Source organism: Pantherophis guttatus, chromosome 8 (genome assembly GCF_059756535.1).
Source record: "Pantherophis guttatus breed Tessera chromosome 8, ASM5975653v1, whole genome shotgun sequence".
NCBI classification, from domain to species: Eukaryota; Metazoa; Chordata; class Lepidosauria; order Squamata; family Colubridae; genus Pantherophis; species Pantherophis guttatus.
In genome coordinates this window covers 41,697,439-41,714,693 of record NC_142070.1, presented here as the reverse complement: position 1 = coordinate 41,714,693, position 17,255 = coordinate 41,697,439, and the positions used below count along the sequence as shown (strand labels likewise).

General features: G+C 36.7%; 1 protein-coding gene across 2 annotated transcripts in view; it reads left to right on the top strand.

Annotated features, from left to right (window-relative positions):
- Nucleotides 1-3,411: 3,411 nt before the first annotated feature.
- Nucleotides 3,412-17,255, top strand: part of MTMR7 (myotubularin related protein 7) — a 39,455-nt gene continuing 25,611 nt past the window's right edge. Inside the window, exons 1-4 of one of the 2 annotated variants that reach the window (XM_034401382.3) lie at nt 3,412-3,935; nt 13,212-13,334; nt 15,288-15,450; nt 16,819-16,976. In XM_034401382.3, coding sequence (XP_034257273.2) covers nt 3,912-3,935; nt 13,212-13,334; nt 15,288-15,450; nt 16,819-16,976 — 468 coding nt within the window. In that variant the 5' untranslated portion in view covers nt 3,412-3,911. The remainder of the gene's footprint in view (nt 3,936-13,211; nt 13,335-15,287; nt 15,451-16,818; nt 16,977-17,255) is intronic. The other variant, XM_034401383.3, reaches the window with a different exon arrangement.

Here is a 17,255-nt window from a genome sequence, read left to right as displayed (position 1 = left end):
TGCGCTGTGCCAACACTTTCTAGGGCAGTGTGTCATGGGGACCCTGTCACTTGATCCAGACTTGTTTATGTTTATTACATCATAAACATCAAGTCCGCACAATGCCCTTTCTTTTTCTTTTGAAGTTTTAGTAATAGTTTTACAGCTAATCTTAATAAGGAAAGCAAAGTGGCAAGCCATGTTGCACAATGTCCTTCTGAACCTTTGACATATTACTTTGCAATTCTCTGGAACACTTGGAAGGTTTACAAGGTATTGCAAAAGACAGTCAAAACTGTAGTTGGAAAATAACCAGCTCCCTGGACCCCTTGTGCTTATACAGACTGAACTATAGAAGGAAAAAGAGACACCTGTAAACAGCTGTAAAAAGCTAAGGAAGCTTTCTTTTGGCCCTCACTAGTACCTTCAAGGGAACATCTTTTTTGCTTTGCTGATGTTTGCTATAGCAGCTCTTAAACCTTTGAAAATTACTGGCTAATCTAGCCAACTCTCTATACTGAACTAATGAATGGAGAGACAAGCCCTTATTGCAAGCCAATATCATCTGTATTTCAATACATTTCAATACACATTCAGGTTGATTGGAGCATTGTGTACATTTGAGTAAGGAAGTTATATTTCTTCCAACTCTCCTTTTTTGAAAGAGCAAAAAGGTCATTTTCTTTTTAAAGAAAAGAGAGAAGTTGAGAATTGAGGCTAAGAAGAGGAAAAAGGTTTGTTTCATCTCCCCAACAGCCAAACTGTCTGGAATCCTCAGGGATTTGGGAAGAGACCCAAGAATAATTGGAACAGAAGGAAATCTGGTTCAGAAATAACAGCTGCATTTGGACTACAAAATAAAATATTCACTAGAAATACTGTGTATAATTATTTTCTCTTTTGTCTTCGTGTGTTTCAGCCCAATGTATTTTCTCTGGTACTTTTAGTGCATGCTTAGCAAATGGCATATTTAATGCAATTGGGAAGTTCTGTGCAACAGGAGCTGCCTTTAAAATAGGAATAGACAGCATCAACTTTTAATAAATTGAGGCCCTCATATTTACATTTTTTGATTGGACATCGGTTTCAAATTGCCACTAAGATTTGAACAATTTATCTCTCTCGCTAATGAATGTTTTACTTAGGAGAAAACCAGAGTGAAAAATTTAGATTTTTCCCTTCCCTTTTTTTTTAAAAGAAAAAGATGGAGTTTGATTTTATTTGTCTCTTGTTAAATAGGTCCAATTCCCAAATGGGGCTGTGGGAAAGCTGAGTTCCCTAGCCACACACCTAATACTACAAAATGATTTATTTCATATTTATTTTTCCATTGAATTTTCCAGGATATTTCTTTGGAATTTTGAAAAGAACCAAAATCTAATATCGTTCCAAAGGTGATTTTTCAAGAGGCAAGTGGACTTTCTGGTTTTTCTTTGAAGACGTTTCACTTCCCATCTAAGAAGATTCTTCAGCTCTTGGATGAGAAGCGAAATGTCTCCAAAGAAAAACCAGAAAATCCAGCTGCCTCTTGAAAGAGCACTTTTGGGACAACCATGACCTGGATGACGGAGAATCTCCATAGACAAAACTTAATATCCTTTACATCATGTCATCCTCTGAAGGTCTCTCATTCTATTACTTGTTTACTATAATGGATCTCTTTGGGAACTATTAAATGATAGCTTTGAAATCCTGGCAATTTCTAGGTATAGTAGCAATCTGGTTATATGGAAGGCAGACATATTTGAATGATATTGAGTAAGAAATTAAAAATGATCCTGTTGCCATAAGATATTGAATCTTTAAAATAATTTTTATTTTAAAATGGCAAATAAAATCTTTTCTTGGAAATTATGGGTTGAAAATGAGATAGTTACTCTTAATCAGCTAATCACTAGTGATTTATAAACTTTTGAAAGGTTACAAAAAGAATATAATTTGCCAAAAACAACTGAATGGCAATACATTCAGCTGAAACATTTGTTCTTTGTTTGGGATGAACCAGATACATTGGCTGCCTTGCAAACTCCTATGGTTTTGAATGTTGATTTTAGAGGCTAAAGCAACAATTAAATTTTAATGACAATTGAAAAAGTTACTAAAATAAATATGGACAATATACAAGAATTTGTAATAGAGAACTAAAGTTTCCTACATTAAAATATTAGTGTTCTCACATTTTAAAAGTTTTTTGTTTCTTATGATTTTAAAACAATGGTTCTTTTTAAAAATTACATTTTTTACCTTTATGTTAAAGATGCAATAAAAATGTAAAAGTTAAAACATGTATTTTAACTATTCTTTTCATAGCTTCTTATTATTTAAATAGTCTCACTGTGGTGAACCAAATTCTTGGAAAGAAGTTCAGATGTTAATGTGTTCTTAAATTATATTGTATAAATTTGGAAACAGTGTATTTCTGAAGAATGTTGGATTTATCATGGGGTTGTTGCCCCAAAGGCTTTATGTGTTCCCCAGAGACACTCTTAAGTACCAGACAGCAAAGGACGACTTGATGAAATGTGTCAACTATGGCCTTTATTGGCATAGGCAACGGGATAAAAGAAAAATCCAGATGATGGCCACAAATATATAAAATCCTGATTCTTTTACATGCATCGTGGCTCATATAAAAAGCTTCAGTCATGCAGCCACTATCTTTACTTTTTTTGACAGTAAAGTATGGTGGACTTTGTGGATGCTTAGCCTGGACAATATGATTCCATGTGGCAGATTTCAACTTATTATTTAAAAATGGCCTTGTAGCCATAGAGACAAATCTATTGTTGCATTGCTATTGTTCTATTTGATTTTTAAAAAATATTTCTTTTGTACTTGTTTCCGATACATTATGTGAAGACAGTTTTGTTGAAGGCTGTAATGCCGGGAAAGGTGGAAGGAAAGAGAAGAAGAGGACAACCAGCAGCAAGGTGAATGGAGTCAGTTATGATGGTAATGGGTCCCCCATTGGGAGATCAGGCTAAAGACATCATCATAGAAAAAATCGTATCTATGTGGTCCCTAGGAGTCAACACTGATTTGATGTCACATAATCCATCAACTGTACTTGTATTATTATATTTTGTACATTATACCACAAACAATTGCATATTTTGTCTATTGTCTATTATGTTAGTTTGCTATATCTGTTTTTAAAATATCCTGCTGTCTTCTATTTCTAGAAGACATATTTTCTTTGGAGTTATAAATACAAAGTTGGCTGCTTTGGCATGCAGTGCATAGCTTGGTTCATCTAACCATGGCTTTTTAATTAAGCCTGTTTTCTGCATTCATTCCACCTGCTGAATTACCCCCTAATAGTCTGGCTTCTCCCAACATGCTAACCTGAAATGCAGGCCAGGTAAAGTTCAAGCAGATAAAATTCTGGTTGCATTTCTCTAGTAGAGAGGGAGGGAGGGAGGGAGGGACGGAGAGAGAGAGAGAGAGAGGGAGGAAGAGGGGGAGAGAGAGAGAGAGAGAGAGAGAGAGAGAGGAATATTATATCTAAGCCTGAGGCAGACAAGGAATGAGCAACCTGGGAACCAAGATGGCAAATGATGCTGGCATAAAGAGTAGCTCCTGCGCAGCATTTGCGCTGAAACGCGTCAGTCTTTAGGGCCTGGAGGTCTGTCGAACCGGGCGGCCGGTGGCTCTGACTGATGCCCGAACCTGAAAAGAGCAGCATGGCAGCCGCTGCAGAAGGCGGAGCCCGGCCCTGACCTGCGAGCATCACAACAACCCGCTCCCTCATCCGATTTGAGAACTGAAGATTTTCCAACTCCTCTTTACTTTCCCCCCCGATTCTCTAACACTCCCGCCCCTGCCCCTCTATGCCTCTGCCTTCTGGTGCGTGCACGGGTATTTGATGGTGCATCGCTCTCCCTTGATTGTGTAAGGTGCGCGAGGATCCCACGCACCGAGATCTGGTCGCCATGGAGTACATCAGAATGCCCAAGGTTAGTTCGGTGCCGGAAAGACGGAGCGGAAGGGATAGAGGCTCGTCTTGAAGAAGCTGTGGGATCTGGGGCTTCAGGATCTGGCGGGTGGGGGGCAGGGAAACGGGAGAAAGGATCAATTACCCCTCCCCCTGCGCGTGGGATTCCAGGATGGGGGTGAATTAATCTTCACCTACACAACGAAGAATGGTGGAAAGTTGCATGTTTAAAGAATCCATTTCTCCCCCCACTCAGGTGAGACTGCTGCTGAGGAGAAGGGCCTTTTAACTGGGAGGTGCATTCCAATCAGATCATATTCTTCACATAGTTGGAAACAGAATTGTGCTTACTCATCCCTTGCCTATAATAATGCAGCATCAGCCTGCAAGCAGGGAAATGATTTCCCCTCCTTTGATCTCACTCTTATTTGAAATCGAGATAGAAAACCCCCTCCCTTCCAGGGAGAAATGATAGGTGAAAATGGAATTATATTACAAAAGCGGTTCCTGATTCTAGGTCAATAGAATAAAAATGGATTCCTGGAAGAGTATCCCTGAATCTGATGAGCGATAAGAGTTTATTTTCGTGACATTTGATTAAATTGGGCTGTGCATTGATAAACACTTTTAAAGTTTTAAAATCTTGTTTTACAACTGATTGTATATGATAAGTCCTAGTAGAACATAGGTTTGAATAATGGTTTCTTGTCTTAGGGGTTATGGCATTAGGCCTCTGGCTTCTACACATGAAATGTGATTTGAACATAGAAGAATATAGTGGTTTGCATTTAAAGGCATCATCTTGACATTTTTTAATCTCTTTCTCTGGCTTATGCCAAAAAGGCATAATTTTAAACTGATTCTTTTCTATGATTATGTTCCATTTGAATAAACTCAGTAAAAAAATAGAAGAGAATCCCATCCCTACCCCAGGAAGTAGCATAGAAAATATTTTGCCTTAATAAAAATCAAGCATTTCTTAAAATTGGAACACTAATTTAGGAACACTTAGATGTACTTAGGATCTTTCTGAGACCTACTGTTTTATATTGTTTTATTGATTGTAAGCCAATAAAAGGGTTCTTTTTAAAATGGGTGGATATATCAATGTTTTAAATGAATAAATGAACTGAAAGTACAAGATTTTAAAAGTAAAGCATCCATCTTCCATTGACTACTATCATTTTTGCTATGGCCTGCCCTGCTTCCATGCTATGGGCGTAGATTAGATATGAGATTTAATGTAAAGAAACAAATATAGATTTAAATGATTTTAAACCACTAAAATAATTTAGAGGGTAAAAGCCCTCGGAACAACAGCAAAACACTAAAACAACTATTGATAGATGTAATCAATCACTAGCAGTAGGGCTCATAGTTGAACTGCAAAATCCAAATGATCTGTAGATCGTGATTTTCTTTTTTTTAGTTGCAAAACTTTTTTTAAACAAAATATAGAACCAATGAAGAAAAGGAAAAGCTCTAGTGATAGAAAATTGGCTGTATTTGAATGATTTTTGTTGTCCTTAGTCCTTCATGGAAGTTCATCAACTTCCTGCAAAATGGTAAGATTTTGTGGAACATAATTTGAAAGACTCAGCACTAAATAACAGCAAAGTGGCAAAGGAAACTAACTCACTTGTTCATTCTGGTAGCCCCAGTATGATAAACCCCATGGTAGCTTAACTTTAAATGACAGCAAAATTGAGGGACAAGTAACAAATTGCATACAATATCTGCCCTATGGCTGTGCCTGAGATGCAGGCTATAATTTGTTTTGAACTGGTGAATACTGTGGCTCTGAAGTTCAACTGAACTGTTGAGGGCAGGTCCTGACTTGGTCTATTGACCTTCCCAGCACCTCAGTCACTATGAAATCTGACATGGCATAGCTATCTCTCCCGCCCCCTCGTCTCTACCCACCTCCTTTCTATCTGTCACATTCCTTTTCTTCTCCTTAGAAGTGTGTTACTCAGCACACATTGCCACCAATATGGTTGCCTTTTATTCTGTTCTGCACATTCTTAATCACTTAGGTTTGGCATATTTATGTTTTGTGTCTATGCCTGGACCAAACACATGTGGTCTACATATTTTGGTCTGGAGAAAGCCACCTAAAATGGCTGTTCCGTGCAGTTTGGACATTCCTGATCAGCCAGTGTTGAAAATACTTTGCTCGGACCCAACAGGTAGAGAATGCCACCGGTGACACAGCTATTTAACGTGATTTCCACAAAGGAGTCTAAATGCCTCTCTAGTGTGTTGTAGAGTGTAATAATAATAACATTAAGAGTTTATTTGTTGCATCTGTTATTTAATATTCCAGCCTGTGTGGTCAAGTTCATACAGTTCCAGGTTTTCTCCTACCCCTTCCTATTTCTTACTAGATATTTAGGTCAGTAAATGTCTTCCTCATCTCAGTTATTTCCAGATGCTGGGAATAATTTAGATAGTAAATGGAATCCTGAATATTTAAAAAGTACCACAATGGGAAGACTTCGGGGAAAGTATATAGAGCATCATAAATATTTACATCTATAGTGGTGAAGAAAATTGGAATGCCTTTCTCAAACTAAGCCTTTAAGACCCACTTCATGAAATATGATTTTAGAGCATTTAAGAATTGACCAAGTTGCTTTTTCAAAATATTTGTGGGAAACTGTAATGGGGAAGTTCATAGTTATAATGTTTCTGAAGATCATCTTTCAGGGACAATTTTGGAAATGAAAGGTGGGCCTAAAAAATGATGGTTCTTCTTTTTTTTCTTGTAGAGAAAAATCATAGGAAGTTAAAAATTTTGGCAGCCTCTGATTGCTCATAGTTTACTCCAAAGAGAAAGTAAAGAGAGAAGCACCAGTGTTTTGTGGCTACTTTTTGTTTGTGCATTCTGACCAGCACCATAATAGGTTCCTTCAATCTGATTCCCCTCATAATACCTTGGGCTTACAAAATGCCACTTTGTATAGCTGATAGATTGGAGAAAATTGTTTTATGAAAGCAAAAGAAGGCATTGCCAAACCACTTCTGTATTGTTGTTTAACAAAAAAAAAAAACCAAAAAAAAACCCTAACAACCTTACATAAACACATCCATGAAGTTACCAATTTATTATGTTTGAAGGGAACTTTATTTATAGCTAGGGAAAGTGATTGGATGAATATTCCTCTTGAATTCTGCTTTAGGTGACTGTGAGGCTTTGTTTACTCGAAGACTAGCACATAAATTTCAAGGACCCAGCTCTTGATAAGAGGGCTATGAGAGATACTAGAGAAACTACTAACAATAAAGTAAAACAGCTGTTACAAACTGGAAACCTCAAGCCATATAAATGCACCAGTTCTAAGTTTAAAATCTTGTCATTTTTTTTGTCTTAATTGTACATTGCAATAGGTTGAAAATTGATTGATAGCTGGACATTCTTATTTTTTAAAAATTGTATTAGAAATTACAATAGAAAAGAATAGAAACTAAGCAAACTGCAAAAATGAAAAAGAAAAGATAAAAATAGTGTGAAAAAGAAAAAAGAGACTTCTCCCTTCATTCCAACAAATACCCAAATTTATGTAAATTTATTGCCATCTCTTAAGTTACTGTAAAACATATATTCTTTTCACCCTATATCTCTTAGCTAAAAATAAAAATGGAAACTCCTTATTATTCATTCCTTATCAGCAAAAGTCTAGTAAGAGTTGTCAGATATAACTACAGGTAGTCCTCAACTTAGGACAATTGAGTCCAAAATTTCTATTGTTAAGCAAGACAGTTGTTAAATGAATTTTGCCCCATTTTACAACCTTTCTTGCAACAATTGTTGCATGAATCACTCAGTTGTTAAGTTAGTAACAAGTTCTTAAATGAATCCTGCTTTCCCATTGATTTTGCTTATCAGAAGGTCATAAAAGATGATTGTATGACCCCAGGACATTGCAACCGTAATAAATATGAGTCAGTTGCCAAGCATCTGAATTTTGATCACGTGACCCTGGGATGATACAATGGCCATAAATGTGAAAATCGGTCATAAGTCACTTTTTTCAATGCTATTGTAACTTTGAACGGTCACTAAATTAACTGTTGTAAGTTGAGGACTACCTATAATTGTCTGTCTTAACCTTGGTTAAATAAGCTACTTTGCATTCCTTCCTTATACTTTTAATTCTTAATCCTTTCACAAAGAGCCTTCTTCAAAATCTTAATAAAACTCTTTTGTACATCCAGTAAAAATATATTCATATCTCTTTTCTGGTATGATAATTATAGCAGTCCTTGATTTATGACCACAACTGAACCCAAAATTTCCTTTGCTAAGTAAGATAATTGGGAAGTGAGTTTTGCCTCATCTTACACCTTTCTTGCCACAGTTGTTAAGTGAATCACTTCAGTTAAGTTAATAAGTTGTTAAGTGAATCTGACTTATCCATTGACTGCTTGTCAGAAGTTCACAAAAGATGATCACATGACCCTGGGACACCATCATAAATATATGCCAATTACTGAATTTTGATCATGTGTCCATAGGCATGCTGCAACAGTCATAAGTGTGAAAAATGATCGTGTCATTTTTTTCAGTGCTGTAACTTCAAATGGTCATTAAATGAATGGTTGTAAGTCAAGGGCTACCTTTCAAATGAAATTGAATGATGCCTAAAGCAGATCTGTAGGCATCATTCAATTTCATTTTAAAGTTCAGTCCATCTTTTTCTGTATCCTTTTCATTACTTGCTACGTTTCTATCCATATTCAAATACATTTCAAATTTATCTAAAGCATCTTGTTCTTATTGGTTCATATCGAAAGTCTTATAAAATTTGGCCAATAGGATTTTTAAATTAGGCTGGTTCATTCAAATCTACATTTATACTGCTGGGTCTGGTGGCTCAGCAGACTGATAGCATTGTGATTAACACCAGCTGTCTGCAATTACTGTAAATTCGAATCTCACCAGGCTCAAGGTTGACTCAGCCTTCCATCCTTTCTAAGGTAGGTAAAATGAGGACCCAGTTTGTGGGGGCAATAAGCTGACTTTGTATAAATATACAAAAGTATGAAGGGTATTGCTTAACGCATTGTAAGCCGCCCTGAGTCTCCGGAGAAGGGCGGCATATAAATCAAATTTTTTTAAAAAAATTGTGCCTTAGGATAAATCTAATGCAAATGTTACTATATAGCTATACAGCATTTGTCTATTCTTTCTTCTGAAGCCAGCCTGAATAAAGTTTGGTTTTTTTCCAATGTAGCATCCTTTTTCTTGAACAGCTTCCCAGTAATCTTGCTGAGATCAATGTTCACATTTCTTCTCTGAAAGTCCCTGACATCTGTTTGGCATTTACATTCCCTTCAGTATCTATTTTTTACCATCTCTTCTCTTGCTCTTTAAGATGCATAGTGTCAAAAATTGTGTTTTTGGCTTCTTATATTTATACTACACAAGAAATTGCAGTTGCTATCATATATAACCCTCTTGATGGTTTTCTTTTTAACACCCTTTGTCCCTTTCCTGTACAAAAATCAAGGTCATAGGGGAAAAAAGATCCTAGTGGACAGACATGGATTGAAATAAATATTTCAATTCCAAATAATTTATGTGAGCAAGCGATCAGCCTACAGGACTGGACATTCATTTCTATGTTATTTTATATCTGCTACTAACAAATAATCAGACAAAATAAGGTTTTCTTCAAATACATCTATATTGTTCAAATGTAGTATAAAATCAGACTTTTTGTTTTTAAACACATTATAACAAATTGAGTTCCCAGATAGCATTTTTTTTGCTCTTATAATATATAAAATGTTTCTAATTCTTATTGCTTTTTATCTAAACCCTGCTGTAGGTTCCTGAGCCTACAATTTTTGACTGGGTTTGAATGAGATCATCATTTGTTTAAGAACCAATTTTTAAAGGATAGTATTTAAAGGTCTGAAGTACCATCAACATGTTGATGTTACTCAGCTTTTATCTCACTAGTCTAAATCAGACAAATGATGCTGTCAAAGTTCTCTCCAGATGCTTGGAGACTTTGAGATTTTGAGTGGGAGAGAACAAGCTTAAAACTCAGTCCTAGTAAAAGGAATCACTATTTTTCCATCTAGTTGCTTTGTCTGTTTCAAGAGTCTCTCTTGATGGGGTGGCACTTTCCTATCATGATAACATCAACGTGATGAAATGTCATGACATAATTGCACAGATTATGTACACAACATGATGTTTGATGTCATTACATATGTGGGGGGTTTTGCCCTCTCCTTCCTTTTGAGGATTTCCATTTTTATGGTGAAACCTTATCCTTGTGCATTAATACTTTCTACTGAATTTAATAGGGCTTGTTCCCTAGCTGGCTTAGTCAGTTTACTGTAATTAATTAGTAAAATATTTTTTTAATGAGGAAGAACACAGTTTCATTAGTTGAGCTACATGCTTGCCAGATGAATTTAATTTACAGTGTATTAATCAGCACCTAAACACGGCTTCTTGTCCCCTTTTCTTTCGTTTCTGTCCAATTTCCTCTTCTCACTTCATTGCCATCCAGTTTTGGCCTCTGCTTTCTCTTGGCTTTTGTTTCCCTTCCCCGTCTCTGTCACATTTTTCTTCCTTCTTCTGTTGGAAAGAGAGGCAGGGTATGTGCATTCTTGCCAGTAGTTGTGTGTTCTCCATGAACAAGGGAACTGTTTATACGGTATTTCTAGATAGGGAATCAATGTCATAAACGGGATACCTTGTTTTATCAACAACGACATTTAATAATGATACTATACATTTTATGTTAACTTTGATTTCTTTTTGGCTCAGTTCTTCCTTTTGGGAGGGTGGAGGAATGTGGCTTCTAGCAGGTATATTGCCAGATTTTACACCTGGCCTCACAATAAATTACAACACTCCTTATTCAGCACTAGGCTTATTTTGGCAGAAGATTTGCAGACATATCTAGACAGGAATCTTTACTGCAGATAGGAATGAAGCCTTGGGATGATATGGCCCATTGCAGTGCAAGGAAGTTGTTTATGTTGTTTATGTGTAAATGTGTATACATAAACACAGAGTTGGCCATTTCCTTGATGGGATTGAGAAGCAGATCTTTACATAATTGGTATTTTCTAGACTGGGTTGGTCTTGCTTTACCAGTTTCAGCTGCAATCATATATACACCAGTTCATGTATGCACAGAAGTCCAACTCATGCCTACATTTATCAGAGTGAAGAAAGGGAGTAATTCAGGGGTTTGGCGTCTCTATATAGGGTTTTCTTTGCATCCTATATTTATTTTATAAGGGAGGAGGAACAGGCTTCGACTCAACCCTTCCAAGACCGAGTGGCTGTGGATGCCGGCATTCCAATATAGCCAGCTGGTGCCATCGCTGGCCATTGGGGGCAAGTCATTGACCCCCACAGAAGGGGCTCGCAACTTGGGCGTCCTCCTGGACACATGGCTGCCTTTAGAAGAGCACATGATGGCCGTGACCAGGGGGGGCTTTTTATCAGGTTCGCCTGATATGCCAGTTGCGCCCCTTTCTGAGTCGGGATTCCTTATTCACAGTCACTCATGCTCTCGTCACTTCTCGCCTGGACTACTGCAACATTCTCTACATGGGGCTCCCCTTGAGGAGCACCTGGAGGCTCCAACTGGTCCAGAATGCGGCCGCGCGGGTGATTACGGGAGCGACATGGCGCTCCCATATAACACCTCTCCTGCACGAGCTGCACTGGCTCCTGGTGGTCTTCCGGGTGCGCTTCAAGGTGTTAGTTCTCACCTTTAAAGCGCTCCATGGCTTAGGGCCAGGGTCTTTATGAGAGCGCCTTCTGCTACCAATAACCTCCCACCGGCCAATACGCTCTCACAGAGAGGGCCTCCTCAGGGTGCCGTCGGTCAAGCAATGTCGGCTGGTGGCTCCCAGGGGAAGAGCCTTTTCTGTGGGAGCACCGGCCCTCTGGAATGAGCTACCTCCCGGAATACGGCTGATTCCGGATCTCCGCACTTTCCGTAAGGCCCTGAAGATGTTTTTATTTCAGCAAGCCAGCCTGGCCTGAATAGGTTTTATGGGTTAGTTTTTAATTGTATAGCTTGGGGTTTTAAATTGGGAGGCCGATTAATTTAATTTATTTTTAGTTATCTTAACTTTTATATTGTATGTTATTTTAATTTTCGGCTGTTCACCGCCCTGAGTCCCTTCGGGGAGAAGGGCGGGATATAAATTCAATAAAATAAATAAATAAATAAATAAATTTATCAAAAGGGGATTTTATCAGTTGCAGAGTTATCTTCCATTCTCAGAAATACGGCATGTTCTACAAACTAACCCATCTTTTTACTGAAGTTTTTTATGGGCCTAAGTACTTTGATCTGGCTATAAACTTCCTAAATTTAGATTTAATGTAACCAAGTTCATTTATCCACTGGGAAAAATGTGAGATGCACAAAAATAGTTCCCAGTAGATCTGTTTTCTAGAAGAATGTGCCATGAAAGTGGTTTGGCTTTCGGTTGATGTGACCAGCTTTTGACATAGGTCATTTAAAAAGTAGCCAAGATACAGTCATGTAAGATCCAGCCAAGAAATCAGGGACTCATAATCCATTTTTTTCAACTAATGTTTTAAGTTCTGGAACTTTAGTTTTAAATTTCTTTTACCAAACTAAATTCTCAGAGGACATAGTGGAAAGTAGCCATGAATCTAAATATAGACCATGAGAATTTGGTTTAGCAATGTCCCAGGTCACATGGAAATGCTAATTCTGATTAAGGTAATAAAGGGCCATCATTAGTATCTTTAACCATATGAAAAAAATGTTTAAACTTGATAATTCAACTGTCATTATGAGCAAGAGATGAGTAAATTTTGACGTCTCAATTGGGTTATTGTTTTTTATAACAATGGATTTGAATGCAATATATTTCTAAGTGTTCTAGATATATTCTGGGTTTTTTTTTCTCTTTTGTCTAACTCCAATCTTTAGATGTCTCAGATAAGATAGGGAGGTTTACTAGCAATAGATTTATTGGATTCATAAAACATTTATTTTAAAAAGAAATGCCTGTGAGCAGTGCTATGAGCAGTATTCATTATTGTCAGATTGATTCACAGCATTTGCTGAATTAGAATAATAGTTTTTACTTAATCAGATGGCAACTCATCACTTTGAAATGTAAACACTGAAGAGGGATAACGTTGGTAAAATAGGGTTGCATCTTTTTAGCACAATATCAAAGCATTACAGAATATAACACATTTTTAAAAGAAAAATTATGGCTCTAAAACTAAGAAGTTTTGCGTTGGTGATTTTGTGCTTTTCTCTGTTTGTAGGTGGAAAATGTGCGCTTCATTGATGGAATATCTTCCAAAAGAACTGCATTAGGGACTCTGTATCTAACAGCCACTCATGTCATCTTTGTAGAAAATGAGCCAGACAATCGTAAGGAGACATGGGTATGACAAGTTACTATTATATCTTGATAAATTCAGTGACCTGCACAGGCTGTGACGTACATTTAGAACCATAAAATGTTCTACAAATACAAAGGCAATTAGGTCTATTAAAACACTTTGTGAATATTTGGGGACTGTTCACTTCTATCTGTATCTCTAGTCATAAAAATTCCTAGCCCTCAAGGACCCTCTGGATCCTTGACTCACAGTGGAGAGGCCATTTACGCCACTGAGTCCAACCCCTCAGTCAGTGTCAGCATCCACACAGTAGCAGCTCATGGTATTCAGAGGTCTATTTTCTGCCTGAATTATGTTCTAGGTAAGCAAAAAAGTTTAAATCATTGAAAGAGCAAGTAGGTATGAAAGAACTTCAGTAATTCTTAAGTCTTCCAAACACAGTAACCAACTTACTGATCCTATCAGTCTTGAGCATTGTCCAGAGTGCAATTAGAATTCAAAAATATCTGGAGGGCAAAATATTTTTTTTTATTTCTATAACAACAGGTAATGAACTATCATAGTCAGAAGAATAGTCTCTATCTGGAAAGAATAGATCTCCTATCCAAGAAGCCCATGCATCTCATCGAATAGAAAATCTGCCTGCTCTTGAAATTCCAAAAAGTAACCTCATTACTTCGGTTCTTCAAGGGCAGGGCCAGCTCAAAATATTTTGCTTCCAGATATCACAAAACAAATGGCATTCTCTCACTTTCCTCACAAAGATGCATAGCAAGTTCTGCTCAGGCAGAAAACAAGGTGAAGAAGATGAGCTGGAAATTAGAGCTGTGAGGTGAATTCCAGTAATTTCACTGGGCCTGGGGCAGCATTCTCCAACTGATGTCCATCATTGAGAGTATCATTCCTAAATCTGTTAGCCAGTAAGAACAGAATACTGGGACTCTTGGTTATGGAGGGGACAAAGCTATCTCTTTTTTTTCTTCCTGTTGCTATCCCCACCTTTTGAATGCTCTTCACATGTAGATTCCCTGCATATGTCAGTTTTGAAATAATTGCTCTAATCTCTTCCTTGTAGCATTCTACCATGCTGAAAACTCTATTTTCACCTTGGATTTTCTAAGTTGGTAATTTCAAGTGACCACAGATAGCATTTCAAAATCCTTTAAAGAATCCAGAAACCAAAATTCTGGATTTATAATCTTTTCTCTTTGAAAATCTCCTTGATTTTTAAACAAAGGCAAAATTCACAATCTCTAATGATATTTGAATTTCAGGGTGTCAGGCATATGTGAAACACATTCTGTGATTGTTCTAATTAAAAATATATTGAAACGAAATGGTATTTTTAAAAAAATACATTCAAACAATTTCAAAAAAATGAAACATTAAAATTTAGACCTTTTTGTTAATTCACTTGGAGCTATTTTTCTCCTCAGCCTGTCATACCTCGCAAAGTTGTTTTTGTGGGGAAATTCCCATTTATATTGTCTCAACCTGTTAGGAGAATACGAACTATAAAATACACAAAATGCTTATTTTTGGATCTCAGTGTACAACTTAATAATAGCGTCCTCTATGAGGGCTGGGTTTGTATGCATTCCTTCTAGTAGTTGTAGCTAAGTGATGTCCCACTCTACTAAGTGATCTTCCGCTCCCCTTACTGATTCAATACTGATTCAAATTCAAATATTTGTCAAGAACGTATTAGGTAATAAGTATAAACATGGATTGGATACATAAAATAGATACAAATAGAGGAAACATTAGGACAGGGATGGTAGGCACGCTGGTGCTCTTATGCACGGCCCTTACTACTCTTATGCTCTTATTCAGTTGCCCTTGCTCTCTGTGATCTTGTATAGTGCTGAAACTTTGTTCAACATGCTACACTGAGCATTATGTTGTTTAAGGCACATCATACAGTTTTGATTATGTTGATTTATAAAATGGAATATATTTAGCTTCTCTTTAGATTGACTTATTTTTCTTTATCAGATTCTTCACAGCCAGATCTCTTCAGTTGAAAAACTTGCTACATCAGCTTCTGGTTGCCCAATGCTGATTCGTTGTAAGAACTTCCAGAACATTCAGTTCATCATGTCTCAGGAAAGAGACTGCCACGATGTTTACATTTCTCTGATACGTCTGGCACGCCCAGGTATAGCATGGAAATTCAGGAGGTACCCATGCGTCTGTGCTGGCAGTTGGCCTGAGTAAAATTACTTCCTTGTAGGCATGGGTGACTGCTCTGTTTTGTTTATAAATCTCACTCTTAGGAGGCTGAATTGTTTGGATTCTATTTCAACAAAAGTTTCCATTGATCTGAATTTATAGTCGTGAAAAGGCAATTCATAAATCTGTTTTCTGCATTTGATATGGTTGGTTGTTGTATTCAGTTGCATTTTCTTTAACTACTCATGCTCATGTTCTTCTTATTCCTTTTGCTAGTTCTCTGGTTGTTGTCTTGATCTTTTCCTTAAAGGCTGTTTCTGTTTCTGCTCTGGTACCAAACAATTCAGAATCTCCATTTATTTTTTAGCTAATTCAATCCAGATTTATCATTCTTTTATGTTTGGAATTTTATTTTTTATTTGTCATTTTCATTATTAATCTTGACATGGGACAAGAATGTTTTATGAAAATGTCCTTTCATTGTAGAAACTGTGTCTCCAATATAACTCTCTGGGTGATTTTACATGGATGATATATTTGTTGGAACTGCCCTCCTAAGTTCCCAAGCCTTCCTAATTTATTAGATTCATTTATTTATAAAAAATGATTGGGAAAATAGTTTGTTCTGAAGCAAAGGGCCAACCTCAAGTATAATTTATATTTCTAACTGTCTCTTGGACTATGGAGTCCATGAAAGCATTATTAAAAATAAACTATGACTGGCACAAACTGATGTTTCTTTGCCTTTGACTATAAGCTTTGCTTTGGCTGTAATCAATATGGCATTTGGCATCCATTTCTGTGCCATCATTTGCCCCTTCATTGCCTCCAAGTATTTCTAATTGTCTAAAGGCTCAATCCATGTTATGTCAGAATGTGAAAAATAATTTCAACTACCTTACATTAAAGTGGCTGTTTCCAGCATTGATTGCACTAGATAAAGTAAGTGTGAATCAAATCCCATCTAATATAGAATTAAAAAAAAAAAAACAGAGAGGAGAAAATAATGTTTCTGCTTTGTTCATCTGCTTTGTCTATCTGGTATAAATTAAATTACCAAATAATCTCAAGGAGAATATTGTATTGGCTGTCTCCCAAATGTTATCTTAAAAGTGTCCAGACAAAGAAAATGCAGAACTGACCTGAAATCCACTCTGTAATTATTGTTTGGCATTTCTGCAATTATAACTTTCTAAAGCAGTTGGCTTTATCCTCTGGATTTAAAAAATGAACAGTTGGAACAATTAAGCAAATAAATTAAGCAAATAAATGTTGGTGTTTTCCATTTTGCATTAATAATAACAACAGTAATTCTAGTGAAGAAATAGCAGCTGCCTTGTTTTCTTGTTTTCAGTGAAATACGAAGAATTGTACTGTTTTTCTTTCAATCCGAAATTAAACAAAGAAGAACGAGAGCAAGGCTGGAATCTGACAAATTTAATGGAAGAATACAATCGTATGGGAATTCCAAATAATTACTGGCAGATTAGTGACGTCAATAGAGATTATCGTGTGAGTTGCTGCTCATGAAAACGAATGATCTGAGGTCTAAATACTGTGATTCAAAATACTAGTGTGTGAAAGACTTCTGTTTCCATCACCTTCCTTTGGCTCAATTCATTATGAAATACTTGAACCAGTTAATATTAAGATATGTATCTTTGTAGTCTTCTGTATAAAACTTGCTTCATTATTTATTTCAGATTTATAAAATTGCTGTTTCCCTGCCATCCTTCCTGAGAAATTGTGATTTTAAACACAATCAGTTTCTGAAGTTAGCTTCAGAAACTG